The sequence below is a fragment of the Erpetoichthys calabaricus genome, chromosome 3 (genome assembly GCF_900747795.2).
Source record: "Erpetoichthys calabaricus chromosome 3, fErpCal1.3, whole genome shotgun sequence".
In the NCBI taxonomy this organism is placed as follows: domain Eukaryota; kingdom Metazoa; phylum Chordata; class Cladistia; order Polypteriformes; family Polypteridae; genus Erpetoichthys; species Erpetoichthys calabaricus.
Genome location: NC_041396.2, coordinates 174598588 through 174626444, shown reverse-complemented (window position 1 = coordinate 174626444; position 27857 = coordinate 174598588). Strand labels below are relative to the sequence as shown.

Genomic DNA, 27857 nt, shown 5'->3' with positions numbered 1-27857 from the left:
GCAGATGAGTGGAGCAGCATTCTAAATCAAAGGAGTCCAAATTTATTTTCCTACAATTTATTTTAACTGCAGATGTAAGAGAAATGCCAATGTTAGCTTTCAGTAGTTGTGTGGCATTTGTCTAATACAGCCAACATGCATGAGTGCAACACTTCGCAATCTTATGTTAAGTAGTAAATGATGTAGAGAAAAGCCAAGCAAAATGACACCTTTTATTGGCTAACTAAAAAGATTACAATATGCAAGCTTTCGAAGCAACTCAGGCCCCTTCTTCAGGCAAGATGTAATACAGAAACTGGAGTTCCCTGTGTTTATATACACACTCTAGGACAAGAAACAACATTGGTCAATCTTTAAATGAGAAATTTTACATGTAAAAAATTAATAGATTCATTCAGGCTAGGGTTAATTTAACAAGATAGAGAAGAACAATGTATTGTCAAGATCTCTGGATAAGATAACTGTCCAACAAAGTCTTTTGAAGTTTGTAATGAGTTTTTCAAAACAATGTGGATCTGTAGACAGGTTATCAATTCACACCTACTACATTCTGTCTTTCTTTTGCCATCACCTTTGTGATCCTGATACAAACAGAGCAAATAAGTAAGGATATACTTTGCATAGACAAATTAAACAATTAACAATGGGTGTCCATATTACAAGGGGGAGTCAAGCTCAAGTTAGAAAATGGGATTTATTAGAAAATGGAACAAACCTTAACAAAACAGATAATGTCATTTCTCAAAGTAGACTCCACTCTTCTCAATGCACTTGCGCCACCTGCCTGGACTCCAGCAGAATAAAAGGTTTTATCTTGTCCTCGCAACCACTCATTCACCGCTTTCTTCACGTCATCATCTGTCTTGAATCAACGACTACCAAACGACTAGCGGTCCAAAAAGGTGTAAATCACATGGTGCCACATCTGGCTAATAAGGAGGATGTGGTAATACCTCAGACTTCAGTTTCACCAGACAAGCCTTGGTGTTCTTAGCAGTGTGTGGGTCGGCTTTGTCTTGCAGCAAAAGGACACCTTGAGACAGCAATCCCCGCCGTTTGGATCGCATAGCAGGCTTCACATTGGTCTCAGTAACTTGCACAGTAACTTGACTGTAGTACCCCTTTGCAGGTAGTGTTCAACAAGAACTCGGGTGCACGAGTGGTTGCAAGGACAAGACAAAACCTTTTATTCTGCTGGAGTCTGGGCACTTCCAAGCAGGTGGCGCAAGTGCATTGAGAAGGGTGGAGTCTACATTGGGAAATGAATATCAATTTTGTTAAGGTTCATTCCATTTTCTAATAAATCCCATTTTATAACTTTAGCTTGACTCCCCCTTGTATTAATTCAATTATCTATTTTCAGAACTCTGTTTCTCTACAAGGTCCTGGTGAACCACATGTTATCCTAGTAACATCAGGCGCAAGACAGAAACCTACCATGGACAGGGCACTATTCCATCTCAATAATAACACTGTATGTACAGTATATCACCAAATCCTAACTATAAGGTTAATTTAGAGATCACAATTAACTTAACCCATGTGTCTTTGGGATTTGGGAGGAAACCTGGGGCCAACAAACAAGAAAATGAGGAAAATCTACACAGAGGGTGAGCAAGTGGCAATCAATGTATGACTTTCTTGCTCAATTTCCATTGACTTCTTCTGATGAGATTGTTACCAACAGTCTGGACAGGTCCATCCAACCTTTGTATATCAAACCAAAGTCTCCTCTTGAAGAATTCACAGAGGTTGTGTGACATCCTGAAACATATAGTCACTATATCACTAAAGCTTATTTAGATCAACTTGTGCTTCTAATACCATTGGATGTTGACCAGTACACCTCCCATGGGAGACACCTAGGGCACTGTCACCAGATACTTAGGGCACTTAAGCTGGATGCTTTTGGCCCACAAGTGTAGCAGCTGTTTGTGTTGCTGGGCTCATCAACCTGTCATTGATAGTGAGCCCAACAATCCTGTGAAGGACTCTTCCCTGAAGTACTTGTACCAGTGATCTCAGCTTTTCAATACCTGCCCAATGCTGGTGAGCATTGGTGATAATGGGGACAAAGACTGGACGCTTGTTTCCCTAGTATTTTCCTAGCATCACTGAACTAATCCATTGGTCAGTCTTATAATAGCCCCTTTGCTTACACATAAATGACTGTAAAATACATAACTTGCACTTTGTCCAGCTGATTACCCAGTTAAGTACAGTGACTAAACCATTCATTTCTGGGAGAGGATCATCACATCAGATTTTAAAATTCTGATTCTCACACCTAATCCATCAGACTTGGGTGCAAAACACTCCAGCATGTGCTGGAGATCACAGCCATATGATGCCAAGACAGCAGCATCACCTGTGTCATGTTTAAATGGATTTGATTTATGTCAAGGATGAAAACATGACCCTCTCTCTACAAACCTGCTTACTTTAGCTCACATTTCTCAGGATCATTCTGAACTTAACCACAGCTTTTCTCCATGTGCTCAAAATGTATATATAGTCTGTGCAAATGCCCACATCCTCTCTGGTATTTTTTCAGTCACCAGAAGGTGATCCAAAACAGAATCAGCACTGCTGTATTGGGATGTGACTTACTGTTCAACATCCTAATTCAGGTGTTACAAAGTAATGTGTGTGATTGCTCAAAATTTATCACACTTCTGTTCACCTTTTTAAAAATGGCAACTTCACACTTATTCTGACTGCTGTATGAGACCTTCAATACAGTATTGAACAGGCATCTTAATGAAGAATGGCCACAAATATCCAGTGCTTTAAACATTTGCAGGCAGAGTGTTTTAACCACAGGTTCAGAAATTTGGTCAATCCCACCAGATCCTCCTGAGAACTGAATGCTCCCTTGAGAACACAACTACTTGGTTTAGGAGGTCCTCACTATGTTCCTCTCATCTCCTTGAATTATTCCCACAGACAATGTCACCCCTGCTTCACTCTTGCTGACAAGAGCCAATATGATTTTTTTTTTTTGTAAGCCGTTCTAATTGATGTCATTCAACTGGTCTTCACACGAATATTAAATACAGTTCTTTATTTTGACAGCTTTTACTTTCTTTTTTTGTCTACAGACAATTCTGTTACATATCTTGAAGGCTTCCCTCAGAATTAACTCCGGTTGTAAGCCTGCAGATCACCTCTAAGACATGTACCAAACATGCTTTAGCCATATTTCCTTGCATTCGCCTTTACTCTTTTTACTGGTGTGGACACTTTTGTGACTGAAGACAGAGAAGAAAATTAAAATTAGTCAAAACCTTTTATTGATACATACCAAACAAGGGTAAAATGACAGAGAAACACAGTCCTAGGACACCGCACTTCATCTGCCTCGAGCGCAGATATCCTTGCTCTTTTATACCTTTCTAATCTCCTGATCGTTGACCACGTAAGCAATAAAAATAGCGTCCTGACTCATTGTATTTTTCCAATTTTGTAAAGTCATTACCCTAAAGGTATATTTTCTTGTCACACACATCATTAAAAGAAAACTTCCAGAAAGTATACATGCTTTTTGTCACGTACGCAAAACACAAACAAGTTTGATCATTCTGTTCTATTTTCTGTACTTACACACATACATTTTGTTCAATTACATCATTTTATGTTTTTACACTCCTCCCTTTTTGAACAAAATGATGTGGGCAATATATAATTAAATTGAAATGGTTGCTGAAGGGGAAGGGGGGGGAGAGGGGATGGGGAGCAGAAAATGGAAGAAGCTATACGAGACATGTGCTCCTCATGTAGCATATATGCCCTTTCCATAGAGGCGGTAAAGTACTTAGATAGAGATCACCACCCATCCTTGGGTAGCCTGAGAGGGTGCGGGTAACAGTCAACAGAAAAATATTTTTAAGATAGCCATTTCTTGCAATGCGATGCGTGGATCCAGGCAGGCAGTCCTTCAACCTTCACGGCGTGTGGTGTGGACAGAAGAATTTGGAATGGTCCTCTCCACCTAGGCTGATGCCAGTGTTTCCTCCGAGTATCTCGAACCAGGATCCAGGTGCCCAAGGAAATTGGTAAATCCTTGGAAAGGGGGCTGGTCCTCCAGGCTTGATTAACCTGCTGGTGGATTTCCTTCAACGAGGTTCGCAAACCTGCAAGACTAGAGAGAAGATCATTGTCCACAGTATGCAAATTCACATTTCCTACAATCGTCCGGTCAGAATCTCAAACGGCGATAGTCCCAGTTGTCGGTGTGTCCGTCCCCTTAGTCCCATTAAAGCTAAGGGTAGTGCATCCGGCCATGATAAATTAGTTTGTTCACAAATTTTTGCGAGTTTAGCTTTTAAAGTGCCATTGCATCGTTCTACGATGCCTCCGCTTTGGGGATGGTATTTACAATAATGGTGCACATTAATTTGGAGCCAGGTGGTTAATTCATTTATAACGGAGTTCACAAAATGAGTGCCATTATCTGTTTGTAACTTTTGAGGGATACCCCATCTTGGAATAATCTCTTTAATTAGTGCTTTAGCTACTGTTTTGGCATCGTTGTGTTTTGAAGGGAAAGCCTCTACCCATCGGGAGAACACATCGACAATCACAAGACAATATCGGTACCCTTTAGACGGGGTTAGTTCAATGAAATCCATTTGGAGGTGTTCAAACGGACCCATTGGATTAGGGGTAACGGCGGGACTTACCTGGGTACCTTTTCCCACATTAAACTTTTGACATATTGCACAGCATCTGCAAAATTGCTCTGCATATGTAGAAAAACCTACAGCTTCCCAATGTTTTTCAACATCTCGAACCATGGCATCTCTACCTGCGTGATCGAGGCCATGGGCGATTTTTGCCATTCCTGGGAAAGAGGCTTTTGGGAGAAAAGGTTTGTTAGTGTGTTTATGAGTCCAGACTCCATCAGAGAGGGACCCTTCTTTGGATCATTTTCTCCTTTCGATATCCGTGGCTGCACTCTGTAAAGAAATAATTTGATTATCAGGGTCCTGGTCATTTCTCTGTTGGAATAAAGAAATTGGTGTGTTATTATATGCAGCCTCTTTAGCAAAGTGGTCAGCTAATTCATTTCCTTTGCTAACAGGATCCTGTTTTCCTGTGTGAGCTATCATTTAACAATCGCTAGCTTCGATGGTTTGGTTATGGCTTCTAAAAGGGATTCGATCAATTTCTGATGTTGGATGGGTTTGCCAGTACTGGTCTTAAATCCCCTTAGTTTCCATAATGCTCCATGATCATGGCAGATTCCAAAAGCATACCTGGAATCCGTATAAATTGTTACGATCTTCCCTTCGGACAGCTGACATGCTCGAGTGAGTGCTACGAGTTCAGCTGCTTGTGCACTCAAGCTTGATGAAATTCGATTTGCTTCCAGCAGGCGGTCCCCTTGGACCACTGCGTAACTAGTTGAGATGTGAAGTTTTGGCTTGTACTAGGATAGAATGTACAGCGTGAGGCACTTTAACTGTTAGGGGGCTCATGAGAACTACATCCGTGCTTGCTAATACAGCTTCTGTTGTTGCAGCCACAGCACGAAGACACGGAGGAAGTGCTGTGGCCACTGGATCCAGTTTTTTTTAGAAAAATAAGCCACCGGTCTTTGTTTATCTCCATGTTGTTGCGTCAGTACTGCATTCATAAATCCCTGCTTTTCGTCCACGAACAAAGTGAATGGACGAGAATGATCAGGCAAACCTAGAAGAGATAGGCGCAGATAGAAGAGCAGTTTTGAGGTTACAGAGAGCCTTCTCAGCCTGTTCATTCCATTGGACCTGGCCAGAAAGGGGGATGCCAGGAGTATTAGCCAATTGTTGCAACGGCTGTGCTCTTTCAGTAAAATTTAGAACCCACTGTCTGCAGTAGCCCAGAATACCTAAAACAGACATAACCTGTTGTTTTGTGACCGGTCTAGGAAGATTTTGGATGGCTGTAATGCGATCGCTAGAGAGAGCTCTTGTTCCATACGTAATGTCATGACCTAGATATTTAGCTGCAGCTTAACTTTAGAAACTTTATGGCCATTTTCCCCCAGAAACAGCAACAATTTCTGGGTATCTTTTGTACAATCTTCTTCCGTAGCGCTACATATCATTTCCATCTACATACTGTATCAATGTACTACCTCTTTCCGGCCAAAAGCCTTCTAAATTTTGGGCAAGAGCTTGTCCATAAACACAAGGGACTTCAGTGTATCCCTGAGGCATGACGGTCCATGTCCAACGGCGGTACCGCGTTTGACGAGATCGGGATGTACGGCGGAGATGCCAGCCTCTGCTTCGGGAGATAGAGGATATTGGGCACAGTGCGGGCGGAAGGAGGATTTCGGGTGGATCACCAGAGGCTCACAATGGGCTATCCTTCCATAATCATTCTTTCCCTGGGACCATAGTGAATCAGGGAGCATAGAGAGCCAAGAAGGGAAAGTGGTTTGTAATGAACAAGCAAAAGAGGAAGGACGGCACAAAGCGCGATGTACTAAAAAATCAGTTTGAAGCACCACTTTAGTTATTAAACGGTCAGGAGTATCAAAAATACCTGGAGTAACTTGTAACCAGTCTGTTCTTTCAAGGCATTTTTCTACCCATGGTCCTATTTCCCCCCATTTAACAGTGCGTGATTTAGCTAAGGAAATATGAGGCACTGTGCCGCCAAGATAATATATGTGCTGTGAGCATGTAAGATGAACAGAAGCAGCTGCCTTTGTGGATGAAATAAAAACACAGGAGATGTGAAGGGTTTCGGGGCAAGTACCAGAAGTAAGGAAAAATTCTAGCCAGGGGGTGTCTACTTCTATAGGGAAGTATCGGGCAGTACAGTGTAAAATGTCAGGGGCCTGTAAATTGGGAAAGAGACAGGGGGAAAAAGAGTGTAGGGCTTTGAGGAGAATGGTGTGTGGGGAAATATCTAAAGTCCAAGCTGCAAAAGAGGGTTTGGGGTAAGGGGTAATTTGACACAACAACTTGGGGGTTGAACAGAAAAAACCTTTGTCAGTCATAGAAATAGAAAGAGAAAGTTTTGTCATGAGATCTCTTCCTAAAAGGTTAACTGGACAAAGCTGATTCAAAAGAAAACGATGCAGTAAGGTATGTCCGCCAGGACGTGACTGGACTTGAAGAGGTTTTGATACTTGAAGAAGGTGAGGTTGTCCAGAAGCAGTAAGCACAGTAACAGTTTCGTTCGAGGCAGGGACCTTTGCCAGCGAGAGGGTAGATCGAGTGGCACCAGTGTCGATTAAGAAAATAGTCTCAGTGCCATCAACGAACAATGTCAGTAAAGGATCAGTCTCTGAATTATGGGTGAGCAAAGGTAGTTGAAAAGAGTGGCTGGAGGTCCCAGCGTTTTCCTATGGCCAGTATGGTTGGTCAGGGGTGTCAGAAAAAACAGGTGGAATAAGGGGAGGTGGGGGCTGTTGCTGTCTGTGAGGGCACTCCCGACGAAAATGTCCAGTTTCACCACAGGCGTAGCAAGAGAAGGAATTAGCATTGGAATTTAAGGGAGAGGGAATAAAAGGATTCTTATTGTGGTCAACAGGAGGAGCTCTAAAACCACCTCGTCCTCTTCCTCGTCCTCGTCCCCTTCCTCTAAAGCCATATCCTCGACCTTGGTCAGGAGCATTCCTGGTATAATAGTTCATCTGTGCTGCCAATAATTTGGCATGAGAGTCCGATTCCTTCTGCTTAGTTTGTTTTTCGGCATGTTCAGCATGTCGTTTGACTTCATCAAACGTGGCACTTTCCCACTCAATACAGGAAGTGCGGACCTTGTTTTGTATATCAAGGCGCAAACCGGAAACAAAAGGTGGAACTGCAGCTCGGGTGCGGTCATCAGCATTTCCCAAGCCCGAGTGATTAGCCATAAGGTCTTGAATCCTATGTGCCCATTCATCAACCGTTTCGTCTCTCTTTTGTTTTGCAGCAGAAATAAGGGACCAGTCCGTTCCTTTTTTATATTTTTCTGCAATATTTTGTCTCAACGCCTCCCATTGTGGGTTAAATTCGCCTTCTCCACCTATCCCCTGTCCTCGAGTTAAAGCTGGGTTCCATACCCATGGAACGTCATTGCGGACACCCCTGCTAACAGTGGCCCATGTGGTCCCAAGCTTTCGACGAAGTACCTGGGTCCATTCAGCAGCGTTAGGCTTATACATGCTATCTAACTGATCAAGTTGTTCAACAAATTTTAGTCCTCCTACTTCCTTTGGATCTGGAAGTGCATTCACGGCATCTTTTAGTTCTTGGATGTCCCAGTTCCGATTTATCATAACTGTTGTGGGATTTTGGGGTCCGGCTGGATGGGCAGGGTTATAATGGGGATTGGGAACTTCTATTAAAGGGCAAGTAAGTAAAGGTGAAGGATCAGAAGAGAAAAAAGTTGGAGCTGGTTTGTGACTTCGAGTGCATTTGGAGACGGGGGTTTGTCTAGTACAGGGTGGGTCATCACGATGGGTAGAGGGGTCATAGTGATCTGTGCCTGGGGAATCATCAGGGGAAACTTCTGCTAGTTGTAGTGCAGGGGGGGCAGTCGGAATGGGGATAGAGGAGGGGATAATGGAGGTGCCTGAGGTTGGTACTGAGGAGGGGAAAAATAATAGGATAAAGGGGGTCTTTATTTGGATTATTCTTCCTTTTCCTCCCATCTGCCTGTGGTTCAGTGCCTATCTGAACTTTCTGTAATGTAATTAGTAATTCCTCTTTCTCCTTTTTAGCCTTTCCCTCATTTGCCCGCAACAATTCATTCTGTTTCTGTACTGCTTCTAAATTTCTGTCTTTTATTACTAATTCCCATCTATCGAACATATCCATTCGATACGGTCCACTATTATAACAACCCTGCTTATTCCTACACAGGATCTTCCTGACTTCCTGTATTTCACTTACATCTCCTGTCCCCTCTATCGGCCAACGCCCACCACTCTGTCTATTCCGTTTCTTACATGCCTTCTTGAAATCTAAACCTGTCTTCTTTTCTATTAATTTTCTAGGAGACCCATTTTTACGGGGCGTCTGTTGATCCTCCGAAAATAATTCTTCCAGCATTAATGATTTTGATCCCCCTGTGCGGCGATTAACAGGCTTACTGTTATAAGTTCCCATTATGTCCCCTTGCCCTCCCGGGTTCTGTATTTAATTTTCCAACTATATACTGATTCGCCTAATCCCTTGTCCGTATGAATCAGCGAGGTATTAAGTGTGCCACTCACTGTTCCCTTACTGTTCCCTTCTTTTTCCCAAGGGGAGACACCTAACTATCGGTTCTGTCCCAGTTCCCAGGAGAACACGGTATTGTTGCTTATTCCGTATGTAGATTTATTTATTCCGTTCCTAACAGCAATCCTGCAATCTGTGCTCTTTTTCTGTTTATGTTTCCATACATATATATATACCACCCCGTTACTCGTCCCGTTAGCCTGTCCGCTCACATCCCCGGATTCCAGCTCAGGTGACTTCGTGTCCGATTCGGTTCAGCAGAATACTACATCAATACGTCCAGCCGAGTCTAGGATATGGGTGAGGCCAGTATCCTTTCGTCAGACCTTTCGTATGCGTCAAACTGCTTGGGTCAAGTCTCCATCACCTTAAGCAACCCGTTGAGATATGAGTATGACTAGACGGTCAACAGGAAACTCGCCCTCCCGTTATTTAGAAAATAAAAATGTTCGGAAATCCCCCGGTGCTTACCCCAGCCTGGAAGTGTGCAAGCTCTGTCTGGAAATCCGTTCAGTCACTGTGGATGTAGCAAAGAGGAGACCAGGGGCTCCTCACGCAAGAACTGTTTCAGGACAGGGCAGTCCTAACTTTTGCCGGAGCTGCATGCTCTGCTGCCGGAGATCTCAAGTTGACGGCAGTCCGCTGGTAAGACGGATCACTGAAATGGTCTCGCTGGAGGAGTCGACCGGCCGTCTCTTGCCCCACGTCCGGGCGCCAAAAACTGTGGACACTTTTGTGACTGAAGACAGAGAAGAAAATTAAAATTAATCAAAACCTTTTATTGATACATACCAAACAAGGGTAAAATGACAGAGAAACACAGTCCTAGGACACCGCACTTCATCTGCCTCGAGCGCAGATATCCTTGCTCTTTTATACCTTTCTAATCTCCTGATCGTTGACCACGTAAGCAATAAAAATAGCGTCCTGACTCATTGTATTTTTCCAATTTTGTAAAGTCATTACCCTAAAGGTATATTTTCTTGTCACACACATCATTAAAAGAAAACTTCCAGAAAGTATACATGCTTTTTGTCACGTACGCAAAACACAAACAAGTTTGATCATTCTGTTCTATTTTCTGTACTTACACACATACATTTTGTTCAATTACATCATTTTATGTTTTTACACTGGTCTTCATTAAGCTCCTTTTAGACTCCATGTCCATGACATTCACAAGATACAGCAGACACCATTCTAGATGGGATACCTGAACTCATACAGATTTGTTACTCTCACTAGATATTTGGTTCTTCCACATTAGGTCAGCCAGTACTTTGACCATCACATCATCAAACAATGATGCATTTACACCTTCTTCCTTATCAATGAAGTGATGTTGCACATCCCATAAGCCAGTTTCCATTGCCAGTCAATACAGTATTTGCATAATACATTCTACACATGTCTAAGCAGGCATTACATGTGATCCCTGCCCTTTGCTTTATGAATGATGGACCCATATATCCCTGGCAGTGTCCAACCTCAATATGGAGGTTGGACTCCACCAGGGCTGCCCTTTGTCACCGATTCTGTTCATAAGTTTTATGGACAGAATTTCTAGGCACAGTCAAGGAGTGGAGGGGGTCTAGTTCAGTGACCTCAGAATCTTGTCTCTGCTATTTGCGGATGACGTGGTTCTATTGGCTTCATCGGACAGTGACCTCCAGCTCTCACTGGAGGGGTTCGCAGCCGAGCGTGAAGCGGCGGGGATGAGAGTCAGCACCTCTAAATCCGAGGCCATGGTTCTCTGCTGGAAAAGGGTGGAATGCTCTCTCTGGGTTGGGAACACATTACTGCCTCAAGTGGAGGAGTTCAAGCATCTTGGGTTCTTGTTCACAAATGAGGGAAGAATGGAGCGGGAGGTTGACAGACGGATCGGTGCGGCATCCGCAGTAATGCAGGCTCTGCAATGGTCCATCGTGGTGAAGAGAGAGCTGAGCCAAAAGGCGAGGCAGTCGATTTACATTCCTACCCTCACCTATGGCCACGAGCTTTGGGTAGTGACCGAAAGACCAAGATCGCGGATATAAGCAGCCAAAATGAGTTTTCTCCGCAGGGTGGCTGGACATTCCCTTAGAGATAGGGTGAGGAGTTCAGTTATCCGGGAGAGACCCGGAGTAGAGTCGCTGCTCCTCCGCATTGAGAGGAGTCAGTTGAGGTGGTTCAGGCATCTGGTCAGGATGCCCCTGGACGCCTCCCTAGGGGGGTGTTCCGGGCATGTCCCATTGGGAGAAGGCCACGGGGCAGACCCAGGACACGCTGGAGGGATTACATCTCCCGGCTGGCCTGGGAAAGCCTCGGGGTCCCCCCAGAGGAGCTGGAGGAGGTGGCCGGGGAGGGGGAGGTCTGGGCTTCCCTGCTTAGGCTGCTGCCCCTGTGACCCGACTTCGGATAAGCGGTGGACAATGGATGGATGGATGGATGGATGGATGGATGGATGGACCTTTTCTATATGGTTTTTCAGATTTTGTTCCAGACTTGAGGTATAGATGGGGTGAGGGTCTTGGATCGAAGCGCTTTGCAAGATGAGCAAGGCTGTTTGTTTTGTTTCGTGAAATGAAAGAAAGAGTGTTGCTCTGGTCAACACAAGACTTAACAAAACTGGGTTAAGTATTTTAACATAGGATCAATCATTCAATGGAAGTGGGACCATAATGTTGGAAGAAGCTTAGGAACACATGCTTATGCTCTGCATCCCTTGGCAGCCCAGTCAGAGCTAGGAAATGGAATTTCTCAGAGATTTTTTGAGAGTGGAGGTAAAATCTTAACATGTGTAAGCCTGCTTTTTAGAATCCTGTAATTAATTACAAGGTCAGCCTTGGATTAAGAGTATGATGGATTTTCATCACATTTCAATGTTAAAACAAACATTTTATATTATTAGTGTGCAATAAAATAAAGCAATAACAACAGAGACATTAAATCAGCTGGTTGCTTATTGCCAGTTGTGGCACCTGGACGGGGCTCATGCCGGCCGGGATGCCCAGGAAGACAGGAGGAGGGCTCATTTCTCCTCCAGACTGCGAGGGGGCGTCCGCCCTGGTTGTATTGGGGGCCACGGGTATAGGGCTTGGAAGCCCAACCCTGTAGGGGCCCGTGGTCACCACCAGGGGGCGTCCCCCTGCCTGAAGGACCCTGGACCCCAGTACTTCCGCCACACCAGGAAGTGCTGGGGGAAAGACGAGAGGGAAAACTAGGAGTGCTTCCGGGAGGACAGCCGGCATTTCCGCCACACTGGGGCGTGTCCATGGGTTTGCCAGTACACACCTGGAACACATCCGGGTACGGATAAAAGGGGCCGCCTCCCTTCATTCGAGGCTGGAGTCGGGTGGAAGCAGGACAAGGTGATAGAAAGAGAGAAGGAGGCAGTCTGAAGAGGCAGAGTGGTTGGCTTGGACTTTGGGGAAGATTGGGGTTGGTGAGCACAATAACTTTGTAAATATGTATAATAAACTTGTGTTGGGTGACATGAGCATGTCTGCCTGTCTGTGTCCGGGCCAATCTCCACACAGTATTTTATGACTGTTGTGCTTGGGATATTTTGGTTTCTCAAACACATTAAAATCCATCCATCCATCCATTTTCCAACCCGCTGAATCCGAACACAGGGTCACGGGGGTCTGCTGGAGCCAATCCCAGCCAACACAGGGCACAAGGCAGGGAACCAATCCTGGGCAGGGTGCCAACCCACCGCAGACACATTAAAATACCCTATAAAAATAGTTTTCTTACAAAATGAAAAACAGCAGTTATTTTATAAATCACATGGATGTAGGATTTTGGTTGTTTTAATAGATTCCATACTTTGAGTGAGACTTCTTGTTGTCCATAGATTATGTGTACAGTTTGTATTTATGAACCAGTTTTTACCAGCTATTTAACTGTCACTTTTTCACTTGTAACCAGTATGAATCAAAAGTGACAAATCCTTAAAATCATTTAGCACTCTAAGCTGTAAAATATCACCCAATGACACTTTTCATTTATGTTTTTGTCTTTCTATAGGATTGATAGATTACAACTTTCACTGTTTCCGCAAGGCAATTCAGGAAGTATTTGAAGTCAGAATGAAAGTTCTGCGATCTCGGAAACTACTTAGTCAGAGAAGACGGAGCAGACAAGCAACTCAAAATGGAATGCCCTGACAGCAGTTGAACTACAGCTTCTGAGTGGCACACTCTTTCCCTCTGTGTGACTGTTGCACTGACATATGGCTTCTTTCCTTTATCTTTAATACCAAATACATGGCGGGTCAAAGTAATAAAAACTTTAGTGCTTCTAGTTTGAGTTCTCCTTCACACCTCTTCCTTGTATGTTTGTTGATAATTGTAGTTAAGATCTAGACAATCACTCAGGAATAAAAAAACTAATATATATATATATACAGTATATATATACAGTATGTATGTATAACAAGGTCGAGACACATAAGTAAGTGCCTTTGAAAACAGACTCTGTTAAAAATTTGTATCACTTTGCCACAGTATCTGTATATAGTAAGTAATGGCATAAAGGAAAAGAATACTTACTACTAATAATTCTGCTGTTCTCGTCCTGCATGTCACAACATCCTGTCTTTGACAGCAGTTAAACACTAAGACCCAAATGTATTTTAGAATCTTGTTTAATGTTGGATTTTTTTTGTTTGGATTGTAGAAGTAGCACTGTATAGTATTCAACATAAGGTGCAACAAGTATGATGATTATAGTAAACAATACAACCTACTGTCACTATTACAGCAGTGCTGGCACAAGCTGCTGTACTTAATATTTAATAATGTGTAATAGGACTAGCATTTTACAGCAAGTGCAGAAGTCTTCCCGATATTACAACCTTATAGGTAAACCTCTGTACAGTTTTAATAATCTTGCAAGTATCCAAATCTGATGGTAGCATATCTTTTTTTTCATAAATGCAGTATGTTTAATTTTTACATTACAGTTGACAATTCATTTTGTAGTCATGAGTCACAATGTACTGTTTAAGCATTAAAATTACAAAAGTGGTATGTAATGCTGAGAAAATATTCCCAAATAATCATAACAATAAAAATCAACAAATGTAATTTTTAAATGCAGGCATACTGTACTTTGTTCTACATGCAATATTTTGTTTAAAAAAAAGACCAATCTGTAAAGCTTATTTGGTAGCTAATAGCTCATTTCCCCTAGCATTTCCTCCATATACAGTCAAGATCGCTTCTTCATCATCTTGACTTGGTAGTTTGACTCCTTAGATGTGATAAAGTTCTTCAGGTTTAGCCCCCACAATTTCCACTAAAGTCATTAAGCATGTGATTCACGGTTTAATCAAAAGAATTCTGCTGGATCAACTTTATCAATGCCTTTGAGAATTTTCAGCTCCTCCATTAGGTCTGAATTCGGCCTTCTCTGCCCAAGAGGTTTTTTTGCTTTAACCTGATGGAATAGGACATACTCTCTAGTCCTATGCGCGTGTTTGCTCTTCTCTGAAGCTGGTACGTCACTTTTGCAGATTGGGAAGTCCTGGGATGCATATGGTTGCTCTTCTCTGTACAGTCAGAGCTGCACATTATCTTTACAAACAATAACTCTATAAAGCTGACCCATTGAATGCACCTCCTCTTTGTACAGTAAGCTGAATTGCGGAGCTTTGTCAAGTTTTGTCCTTCAAATTCCTTGTTAGTCAAGTAATATACTTGAAAGAAAAACACTACAAATTATTTTCATAAGAAAACAGTCTTTAATTCAATGTATAGTAGCTTAATTTCTAGTCACCAAATGTTTCTAAAATGATGGTATTTTTTAAAATCATGAGTTATTGTGAATTTAACTGAATCTTGTGACAAGAGAACAATATGTCTTTAAATTCCTTTACAAAATAAAAGTAGTAGTAGCAGTAGTGTTACTTGTTCAGACTACTATGACATAAAAGAGTTAGCTTATTCAGTTCAAGTGTGTGAATTTAGAATTTAGAAAATGTATGGCTGGAATAGAACATGCCACTGTTTGACTTGTAAAAATGAGGCTTCATGTCTTGTGTTTCCGACAATCTGATGGTCTGTATCATCTTATCTAAATGTATGGTTATCCTGCAAAGTTTAACTTTTTATTGAAACTGCACAAAGTACCATTTTCATACACTAACCAGCCACTTTTATAGCATTCTTTTTGTTATTACAGAGTTTCGAGTGCTGAATAGACCTCTGGATACACAATTCTAAATTGTGACAAATTCTTTATATCACTCTGTTTCAGTAAGCTATTGGCACCATCATCGGAGAAGCTAAAGCATTTTCACATATAAATACTTCTGTGTGCATGTAGATACATTTTAAAAGGTAATCTTTAAAAAACATGATTTTGCCAAAAAGAGGTTAAGCAAAATTGCTAATAAAATAACAATAATGTAATTCTGAATAGTGTTGTTAATTATGATGTTATGAATTCTTTAATGTTTTGTTTTTGAAAGAAGCACAAATGTTGAATTGTATCATGTCACATGGTGGTTTTTATTTATTTATTTATATTGTTTCACACATTTACTAATAAGAGCATTGCTTTTATATGTCCTATCATATTTATTTTATAATTTGCACCACAATTAAAATCATGTTTCTTTTCATTAAATATTTCACTGCCTGTATTGTTTTTATGTAGTTTCCACCACTGGGTCTCCTGCTATTAGAAGGATTACGGCTGGTATTTTACATTTGCTTACTTTTAGCCTGGAAATGGCAGCAACATTTAAAACAGATTTCTCTTGCTTATTTATGTGCGTATTGGCACTCTAAGACGCAGATAATATGGATAAAGTAAGTACTGTACGTACAAAATAAGCTACCAAAATCAGTGCATGGCATTGGTTCGAGGTCTGCATTGTGCACAAATTAATTACACACCCATCTTATTTACTGCGGTGAGCTGGCGCCCTGCCCAGGGTTTGTTTCCTGCCTTGCACCCTGTGTTGGCTGGGATTGGCTCCAGCAGACCCCCATGCCCCCCATCTTATTTAAATGGGCCATTATTTCCCATTTTTCCCTATTTTTGTGCCATTCCATAATTCTGTTGTGCCAAGATTTCTTCACTTTTCATCAGAATTTATTTTATGACCTAGTTTTAATGATTTGCTAATAATCACACAAATAGAAATAACACTGGAATATTGACAACTTTTTGTAAATCAAGTGAAGTATCTTGTAACGTATCATGGTGAGTTACTTCCATTAAATTCCTGCAGCTCATTTAAAGGATCCTTTGGCCTCTTGGTAACCTTATTGATGAGCCTTCTGATTTTTGTGCTGCCCTGGTGATGAAGTTTATCCACATTTAAAATGACGATGTTCAGTTCAGTCGTCGTGGTATTCCATGATATATGTAATACCTTTCAGATCTTTGATAAACAACTCCCGTCTACCTTTCAACAACAAGATCAATTTATTTAGGTCTGATTAGTCACTTCAACCAGTGTTAAGCAAACTTATTTAGTATGTCACTGGCTAAATCTGAACACAGTTAGCGCTCCCCATGTAAAGCGTGTGCACATTTACATAACTAAGTCAATAAGAATATTTTTACATTTGGTTATTTTCCTAAAAAGATCAGTTTCTTCTTCAGTTAAATATTAATGGTTATAAAATCTTATTTCAAGTTTAAAAGATCTAATATGATTTGTCTTGATTTCAGCCTTTAAATAAATAAAAGCTGAAATTTTAATAAGGTTGTGAGGACCTACTGTATGATATAGATGATAAATTGCATCAATACTCCAGTTTTTCTGCACATCTCAAAGGCAAGCACATTAGCTTACTTGGTGGGTCACAATCAGTCCTGATGAGCGAATGTGCCTCTGAAGAACTTTGTGGATTCCTGCTTCATGTCCAGTGTTGCCAGGATAGATTGTAGATCCTATAATCCTGAACTAAATTAAGGAAAGAGTTTGGAGATTAAATGTCTTGTGCCCTCAAGGGCTTTCTCAAAAATTATGCTCAGTGGATGATACAGTGTGGCCAGAGCTGGATTAATAGTCTAATAGACTGGTGAGCCTGCAGAGATATATTTGAGCGACATGTATCTGACCAAATTAAATATATATATATATTAAAAAGTGGATTTAAAACATGGTGGAATTTAGTTTTTAGATTATATTAAATACAAGAAGGGAAATTGTACATTATTTTATAGACTGAATTTAATATTGCATTTACTCAGTGTTTAATTTTGAAGGTCCTGAATGTGCTACTACTGTACCTACTCAGTGTTACAATACAGACTGTGTTAAAAATGTATTTCTCTATAATATATTTGAAAATTTTGCCTTTTACATGTTTGTACTATTTGAATTGTGAGGAGTGATTATAGATTGAAATGTTGATTTCTATTAATTTGTGGAATTATATATAAATTACATTTCTTATATTTTATCTTAATTGCAATGCTTCTATCATGAGTTCCATCATTTTGTGATTCCATTGCCATAACACAATGTCTGGTTGTGAGGGGCATGGTTTCTGGAGTTGTGCGCAATGATGCTTTATATACCAGTGTTGCAGCTTCCGCAGCATCTGTGATTACGCATAAATACAACACGAAATTTGTGTGTGAATTTCATATTTCTTATTGGATTAATATTCAGCAACTTTTTTCCCTTCAAAAATGGACACATTTGTTAGGTTTAAGCCTTTTTTATGCTCAGACCCAAGTTACCATAGGCCCTATTGTAAGGTGCAAGAACAGACAAGATGATTTTAAAATTATTTTAAAAAAAGCTTCACTTTAGAATATAGTTTTGGGGCAAATTAATATACAGTATACCATGATTGTGAAGAAATGACTTTGACTTGAGAAATACCAAACTTATCCTTTAACTTCCATCTGCTTAAACTGAAAAGGTTGCTCGTCTTTGAAACTTCTCTAGTGCTGCTATGTCTTTTTTGTAATATGTTGACCAAACCTGTACACAGTACTCCAAGTGATGCCTCACCAGTGTATTGTACAGCTTATAAACTCTACTGTACTTGATTTGCACCCAATGCATTGTGTGATATGTAACTTAACATTTTGTTGGCCTTCTTAATAGCTTCTGTGTACAACTAAGATGTGGAAAGTGACATGCCTACTACAACTCCTAAATCCTTCTCATAAGGTATAGTTTTAAATTTTTTAAGTTTCAGACCCCCTTATAGTGAGTGTCCAGATCTAATGCTTTTGCCCCTTTTGTAATACTTTACATTGACTTATGTTAAATTCCATTTGTAACATACAGTATCTGCCTAAGTCCATCTGTAATGATTTACCGTTACCTACAACATACAGTGCATCCGGAAAGTATTCACAGCGCGTCACTTTTTCCACATTTTGTTATGTTACAGCCTTTTCCAAAATGGATTAAATTCATTTTTTTTCTCAGAATTCTACACACAACACCCCATAATGACAACGTGAAAAAAGTTTACTTGAGATTTTTGCAAATTTATTAAAAATAAAAAAATTGAGAAAGCACATGTACATAAGTATTCACAGCCTTTGCCATGAAGCTCAAAATTGACCTCAGGTGCATCCTGTTTCCCCTGGTCATCCTTGAGATGTTTCTGCAGCTTAATTGGAGTCCACCTGTGGTAAATTCAGTTGATTGGACATGATTTGGAAAGGCACACACCTGTCTATATAAGGTCCCACAGTTGACAGTTCATGTCAGAGCACAAACCAAGCATGAAGTCAAAGGAATTGTCTGTAGACCTCCGAGAGAGGATTGTCTTGAGGCACAAATCTGGGGAAGGTTACAGAAAAATTTCTGCTGCTTTGAAGGTCCCAATGAGCACAGTGGCCTCCATCATCCGTAAATGGAAGAAGTTTGATACCACCAGGACTCTTCCTACAGCTGGCCGGCCATCTAAACTGAACGATCGGGGGAGAAGGGCCTTAGTCAGGGAGGTGACCAAGAACCTGATGGTCACTCCGTCAGAGCTCCAGAGGTACTCTGTGGAGAGATGAGAACCTTCCAGAAGGACAACCATCTCTCCCGCAATCCACCAATCAGGCCTGTATGGTAGAGTGGCCAGACGGAAGCCTCTCCTTAGTAAAAGGCACATGGCAGCCCACCTGGAGTTTGCCAAAAGGCACCTGAAGGACTCTCAGACCATGAGAAAGAAAATTCTCTGGTCTGATGAGACAAAAATTGAACTCTTTGGTGTGAATGCCAGGCGTCACATTTGGAGGAAACCAGGCACCGCTCATCACCAGGCCAATACCATCCCTACAGTGAAGCATGGTGGTGACAGCATCATGCTGTGGGGATGTTTTTCAGCAGCAGGAACTGGGAGACTAGTCAGGATAAAGGGAAAGATGACTGCAGCAATGTACAGAGACATCCTGGATGAAAACCTGCTCCAGAGCACTCTTGACCTCAGACTGGGGCGACGGTTCATCTTTCAGCAAGACAACGACCCTAAGCACACAGCCAAGATATCAAAGGAGTGGCTTCAGGACAACTCTATGAATGTCCTTGAGTGGCCCAGCCAGAGCCCAGACTTGAATCTGATTGAACATCTCTGGAGAGATCATAAAATGGCTGTGCACCGACGCTTCCCATCCAACCTGATGGAGCTTGAGAGGTGCTGCAAAGAGGAATGGGCAAAACTGGCCAAGGATAGGTGTGCCAAGCTTGTGGCATCATATTCAAAAAGACTTGAGGCTGTAATTGCTGCCAAAGGTGCATCGACAAAGTATTGAGCAAAGGCTGTGAATACTTATGTACATGGGATTTCTCAGTTTTTTTTATTTTTAATACATTTGCAAAAACCTCAAGCAAACTTTTTTCACATTGTTATTATGGGGTGTTGTGTGTAGAATTCTGAGGAAAAAAATGAATTTAATCCATTTTTGAATAAGGCTGTAACATAACAAAATGTGGAAAAAGTGATGCGCTGTGAATACTTTCTGGATGCACTGTATATCACTTGTTCTGACACGGGCGAGGAAATGATTCACTGCACTTCTGGCCATTACCCTATCCATAGACCCAGGGACCTCACCCACATGTGTATCAAAAAGTCAACACAATGTACGTGACTCTAGTCTCTTACTCTCACTTCTTACCTCTTATTGATGACTGGTTTAGAAGTGACTCACTGTGGCTCCTCATTACTGTCTGCTGCCTCAGAATCATCACAGTCATTGCTAAGCTCCCAATTTTTCTGAAAACTTTGAATACCTGGGGTTGATGTCCCTGAACAGTGTACACTACTTACCTTGCACTTATGTCTGACTGTTATGTTACCCCCTCTCTTTAATTCTTATAACTGGACTCTTCTTCTGTAACACTCTAGGTATGCACACTGTTTCTCTAAAGGACATTCAGACGAGTTCTTCCTCCAGTACAATGATGGCTAGCTACCTCCTCCGTAAGTTCAGTAAACTGTAGTCAGGGTACTAGATTAAATAGCATCTCTCATAGATGAAGTCCTCCTAGAAGTAAACTTCCAAAAGTACAACATTATACAAGACTGACATTGTATTGGCCTCATTCTTAAGTTTGGACAGTACTGTTTTACCATTTTTTAAATTAAGAATTTAAGCAACTATGAGTCCGCTGACCCCCTCTAAGTGAATCTATTAGGTGTTAATAATAAAAAGAACTTGTCTTAGGTTTTGACCTGCTGCTACCTGTGCTACTATTCACTTCCCTATGTGACTGTATCTCTTAATGCCATACAGCCACCTTGCTTTATGTCTTTTCTTGTATCAGAAGCCCTTCTACCTACGTTGTATGTGATTAAATGTCCTTCTCAAGTCCGAAGGTGCACTGTGCCCTCATGCCCTTCTTATTGCAAAAGATCACAGTTATGAGTGATGTCATTGATTTATCTAGGATTCTTTTCTTCCTTCTATGGATTGGGTGTTTTTGGTCCCTTGATGAAAATGAAAGACGCTAATGAATAACTTATTTTTTGTTCCTGCAGCGTACCTTCCTGTCTTGCTGCACCACTGCCTCCTATGCATTCTGCAAAGTAAAAGTTTCTTTAGCCATTCCTGCTCTCCCTCATAAGCTGAATTTTGCTCCTGTGCAGTTGAAAAAATACAGAAAAAAAAATTCTAAAGGGAAAAAATATAAAATGCACTGTATAGCTATGAATGACAATCAAAAACCTTTGGGGCAGACACTGAAAATATAATTAAATATACTGTGACCACCATGGGATGTAATTGAGCCCTGACCCCTTGACACAAATACACCAATATGGTCTTGGGTTCAACTAAAGTAATTTTACTTCAGCAAATACCTTTTACAGGCTCTTCATTCACAATGCTTCTTTATAAATTCTTACTCTTTCTCCTCCATTCCTCCTGGGCGAGCTTTTCAACCCCGATTTGTTAGTCCTTCCGGTACAACAACATTGCCACCAAAAAGTCCTTCCGGGTCAGGTGGAACCTCCACAGGACAGAGGGATGTCCTTTTGGTAGCTCTCTCTGATGGCACCCAAATACCCAAACAGTGCCACCCATCGGGACTACATCTCCCATGTTGCCCTGTGGGTGTTCAAATGTGTGTTCCACTGGAGGGATGCCACCACTCAGTGTACTGAGGGAATACATGGCTGATATCCTCTACAATGAAGTTTCTAATTCAATAGTTAGGAATTGTGATTTTAGTAACAGTCTATGGTGGATGCAGAATAGCAGAAATGGTAACCTGTCTGATTGCTAGTTTGTTTAAAAAGGTTTAAGACAGTCATACTGTTCCAACTTTACTGCTGTTTCATATTTAGTACTAGCTGTGTTACTCGGGTTTGCCCAGGAAATTTCATAAGACAATGGACCTCAGTTATACTGCCTTCAGTTAATCAGATGTATCAGAAGAACTATGTAACTAAGAAGTTTTATGTATACAATATTTGTTTATTTCTTTTTAGCAAAGGCTAATATTATTGGCAGGTAGTGTATTGTAGGAGTTAAGGCTATGGACGGAGGACTAAATTCTATTACTGACACTGTGGGACCAGCAGCATTTTACCTGCCTGTGGTCCAACTGGAAAAATAAAAGAAACTTAACCAATTGTATCTCAAATCTTGTAAGTTTCCTTGGATAAAAGTGTTAGGCAAGTAATGATAATATTAGGTCACTGGGTCTGAAAACTCTTAAATATGCTGTACACAAGTGTCCATGAGTAAAACATCCCTGCAATAGATCAATTCTTGCTTTTCCTAGTAATTTTCGTTTTGTTGATAGTCATTGCAAAACACAATTTTACAGGAAAGTGCATTCTTTTGAACTGAAACGGGTAATCAGTAGGAATAATGTAAAATGTAAGTATATATTAATAATAATTAGATGTTTATGATTTTCACTTGTTTATGTCATTCACTCAAGTATTTTTTTGTGTTCTCCGTCAGTTGTATGTTCAAGCTTGTATATTTTTTTTTGTAATTACCATAGGCAGACAATAATGAACTAACACAGTTTAAAGAACTGACTATTTAAAGAACTAGCAGAGAACTAACTGTTTAAAGAACTAACACACATTTTACTTTAACTTATTACAATCAGCAATGATGTTTACATAAAATGGTGATATGCCTGATGGAACTGGAGAATGCCAGGATGCTAGATGTTGTGCTGGAACAAGAATTTAAAATTTAAATCTGATCTCAATGCGTTACTTTTGAGGGCTTGTTATTACCTCTCCAGTGCCAGACCAAGTAAACTTTTAGTGCTGAGGCACCGCAGGAATGATTCCTTAGCAACTCTATCTGCCATTAAAACAAAGGAAGAGACACTAACTAGCAATTCTAAATACAGCAAAGACAGATTTATTGTGTTTTACACAGATTTATTTAACTCCTGGACTATACAGCTTTCAGACGGTGAAATTTTCCATTTTCTCTCAGGGCTTGACCTTCCAAACTGTCAGTAGAGAAGGCAGCAAAATTGGATGCTCCTTTGCGAATGGAGGAATTGAGGCTGGTGCTGACTTCATTTAAATCTAATAAAAGTCCTGGTCCAAATGGATTGCCAATTGAGTTATTTAAAGCTTTCTGGTCTCGTGATGTGTCCCTCTATTTGACATGTTAAATTCTGCCTTATCCTATGGTTTATCAACCCATGATCTCACTATTGCTGATGCCACCGAATGCAATAATTACAGACCCAATGCTCTAATAAATAGTGATGTGAAGATAGTAATGAAAGTGCTGGCTGTCAGGTTACAAAACATCATGGATAGATTGGTCCATCCAGACCAAACTGGGTTTATGCACACAAGATATGCTGCAGACAATATGAGAAGACTATTAAATGTTATTAGTGGGAGGGAGTGAAATTTATATGGACATGGGCAGAACATGCAAACATCACACACATACTCCGTGTAGGGTGTGAACCCAGACTCAAAAAACTGTAAGGTGCAGCACTGACCACTATGTTGCTTTGTAGGGTGTACAACTTCTTTAAAACCTTACATTTCACACAAATTATACAGTAAAGTGATGAGGGTTGTTGATCTGCAGATGGTGCTATGAGGGCGAGTCAAAAATTATCACCACTCCGGTTATATTAAAACTTCTGTTGGCAGCACTGTCTTATCAGGTCTTTCTGCACAAGGTCCATGTCTCCCCAGTCACTGCGGTGCAGGTGTGAACATGTTACACCAAATCATTTGCAACTGTGGTGTGAGAAACAGTGGTTGCCCCACTTTATGATTTCGTGAATTGCGCGAAAGAAGAGCAATGTGCAGTGATTCATTTTTTGTGGTCTGAGGATGCACCTGGTGTCCACGTCCACAACTGATGAGAACATTGAGTGTGAACATGAAATGATTCCGTTGAATAGATGAGTGACAGTAGATGATGTGGCAAATCATTTGCAAATCAGCTATGGCTCTGCCTATGCAATAATTCACAACAGACTTGGGTTTCGAAAGAAGCCTTACAAGGACTAAGATTCACATCTGATGAAGAGGTGAAGACAGCAGTGCATTTGTGGCTTGCAGCTCGGCCTAAAACATTTTTTAATGAAGGAATATGAAAGCTTGTTGACAGATGGACAAAGTGTATTGAAAAGCAGAGGGATTATGCTGAAAAATTATGTATTTGTCTTTTCTGAAAGTTGATTAAAATAAATTCTACAGCCAGAGTGCGGATAATTTTTTACTCATCCTTGTATATTTCAGGTAGGGTATTACCGTAAATCTACTGTTGGTCCTAACTGTCACAATTCACAAAACACAGATCAAACTGAGTGAAAGGTAAATTCTTACTTTGTTTTTGCAATCTCACCACCAAAAAATTCATAATAGCCCAAATGATTTAGTAACTAATCAGAATTGAGGCTGCAAACAAAATGGATTCCCAAACCACCCAAGCTTGGCTCAGCAGAAGGGTTACTTCACCCATTCCACCCACCTTCTTGTAAAGCACCTCTCAGAGAAGCTCTGAGTCTGTGTAGGACATTGTACGATATCAATACCATTGCCTGCAGGCTCTCACTGCAAACCTCCTCTAATCCAAAGCTAATTCTTGCTTTTAATCCAATTGTGCATTTTGCCTTCTTTGTCTTTCACGCTACAGTCCGAGTACAGCAGATAAGCAGTCTGATGCTGTGCGCCAATTTTATACGCCATTCGTCACCCTATTTTGTTTTTGACTTTCAAATCATACTTTATAATGATGCAGCTCTAGAAACAGGATAAGAATTAAAACAGTTTAAGGATTTCAGAACAAATCAAATGCATCTTTCAATTGTTTTAAAAGGTGGTTACCTGTACATAAGCAGAATCAAGCTGGAAATTGGCATTCCTTGTGTTTTCTTCACATGTTCACACAATAAGCCACAGATTTAACCTGTTGGGTGCTTTGGATTGTGGGAGGAAGGCTCAAGTACTTGGAGAAAACCCATAACTTACAATTTCCACAATACAGTAATTGGGCTAGGAAATTAACATGGGCTCTGGATTTCATCCTCACTTTTTTCTAAATTATGCAAAAGCATTTCCTGTGCACATCACTAAAATTCCTTCTCTCGTCTTCTCTTTGTTCATTATAAAATTCAGACTTATTTTAAAATGTTACTGGTAGCAACGGTTACTATTGCTTACTCTTAGATACAGAATCCATGGCACAGATCTGGGTCTGGTCAGTGTGTGGGATTTCTTTGGCTTCACTCACATCTCAAAGACATAAATATTAGGAGGTTCAGTCATCTTGCAGGGCCAGATGTGATTCTTGAATCAGAACACATATTCTGTGGTGTGGGAGGGCAAATCCTACAATGTCTGGGGACAGCTTGTTAAAACGTTTGTAGTGAATAGTAGTGAAATCTGATACATTTTAAGTCAGAAAATCACACTAACAAATTAATCATATGTTTACAGAGGGCAACCCAATTTATATATAATAGCACATTAACATTCAATGTGAATCTTTGAAAACATACAAAATACAATGGGTTTTATAAAATGCACATAGCTTGCCCATGAATGTTCATGTAGTATGTTTATTCAGTGAGTTTCTCCAGAAAACTATAGTGAATGTTTATGCACTATTAAATGCACTAACTTTGTCCATGAATATAATGCATTAAATGCACTAAAATGTCAAAAGGGCATCACAAATGTTTATGAAATATAAAATTCAACTTCAAAAAATATGTAGTGATTTGTTGTAGAAGCACATGGGATTATTTCTGAAAATGTTTTTCCCCTTCCCCTGTCCCCCTCTGATTAGGATGAGACACAGCAGGCATTAAACAAATGACTATGAAAATCTGTGCCTGTATTTAACAAGTGTCTCACAATTAAATTACTCCTAGAAATTGCACTAAAACTCTGACTAGGATAACAAGTTGCACTACCTTAGAGTAGGACATGAGAAATAGTTATGAAGCATCCTGCTCTTACTCTTTCAGTAATTTAGTAGTAAAGTTTAACTTTATGTTAGTGTATAATGCAGATGGAGGAAAGTTTCCACCTCTCATAATTTTTAAGAGAAAAAGGGAATTACATTTCCAAGTGGTGTACACATTAACCATTGACTGGTTAAAACGTGTTTGAGCAAAAACGTCCCAGTAGTTTAAGGAAAAAACCTTTTATGCTGGTGCTTGATTCGTTTTGTGTACATAGAATGTCTTCTATAAAGAAGAAACTTAAGAAACTAAAATCTGATCTTGTTATTCCAGGTGGCATGACCTGTCTATTATACAGTAACCTTTAGATATTTCTGTCAGTAAGCCAATGAAGAATGCTACAGTAATCAATATGCATCAACCAACTATATCCAAACTGGCCAAATGGATACTTGCAGCATGGAATGAAGTAGATGCATCTATAATTCAGCATGGCTTCCTCAAATGTTCCATTTCTAATAATCTTGATGGCAGTGAGGACGAAGTTTTGTGGGAGGATAAACTGGTGTCATCAAATGAAGATAATGATGGTGATATTTATTACGATGGTATCAATGACAATAGCATTGACTCAACATCATTAGACGAGCCTCTAACTAGTAGCAGTGATGACGACTGTTCTTCCAGTTAGGTATAACTAAGTTTAGTGTGACATATTTTGATTGGGTAATAATTGTTATTACCTATAGGTAGATTACTGGTATGTAAAATAATGTACACAATTTTAAATAAAATCTTGCAAATTAAAAAATTGTTGCCTAATAGGTACCTATCTACTTGTTATTATAAGTATTGTTAAAAGTTTAATGTACCTATTTACCTAATTTAAATGAATATTTATTATAATAATTGTTATTACTTTAAATCTGTTTAAAAAAATTACTGCAATTTTAATAACATTTTGAAAAGTTAAGAGCACACATTATACATGAATTTCTTTTTTTGCCTGAAAATTTTGGGCTAAATTAGCCATTCACATTATACATGAGTACGCATAATACGTAAGATTTTACAGTAAATGATTTGGATAGGAATATAATGAACAAGCTGATTAAGTTTACAGATGATACCAAGACAGGTGGATTGGCAGATAATTTAAAATCCGTTAAATCATTACAGACGGACTTGGCTAGCATACAGGCTTGGGCACATTTGTGGCAGATGAAATTTAATGTCAGTAAATGTAAAGTATTACACATAGGATGTAAAAATGTTAGGTTTGAATACACAATGGGTGGTTGGAAAAATCAAGAGTACACCTTATGGGAAGGATTTAGGAGTCATAGTGGACTCTAAGCTATCAACTTCCCGACAGTGTTCAGAAGCCATTAAGAAGGCTACCAGAATGTTAGGTTATATAGCACGATGTGTGGAGTACAAGTCCAAGGAGGTTATGCTCAACTTTTATAATGCACTGGTGAGGACTCATCTGGAGTACTGTGTGCAGTTTTGCTTTCTAGGCTACAAAAATTACATAGCAGCACTAGAAAAGGTCCAGAGAAGAGTGACAAGGCACATTCCAGGGCTACTGGGGTTGAATTATGAAGAAGGATTAAAAGAGCTGAGCCTTTTCAGTCTAAGCAAAAGAAGATTAAAAGGAGATGTGATTGAAATGTTTAAAATTATGAAGAGAATTATTACAGTGGATCAAGACTGTTATTTTAAAATAAGTTTATCAAGAACAAGGGGACACAGTTGGAAACCTGTTAAGGGCAAAATTCACACAAACATTAGGAATTTTTTTTTTTTTACAGCCAGACATAGACACT

The 27857-nt window shown here is 40.2% G+C and overlaps 1 protein-coding gene across 2 annotated transcripts in view; it reads left to right on the top strand.

The window, feature by feature from the left end:
* rragd (ras-related GTP binding D) overlaps positions 1-15417 on the top strand; it is a 212862-nt gene extending 197445 nt beyond the window's left edge. For both annotated transcript variants that reach the window (XM_051924041.1, XM_028797542.2), the window contains exon 7: positions 13218-15417. In XM_051924041.1, coding sequence (XP_051780001.1) covers positions 13218-13357 — 140 coding nt within the window. In that variant the 3' untranslated portion in view covers positions 13358-15417. The remainder of the gene's footprint in view (positions 1-13217) is intronic.
* The last annotated feature ends 12440 nt before the right edge of the window (positions 15418-27857 follow it).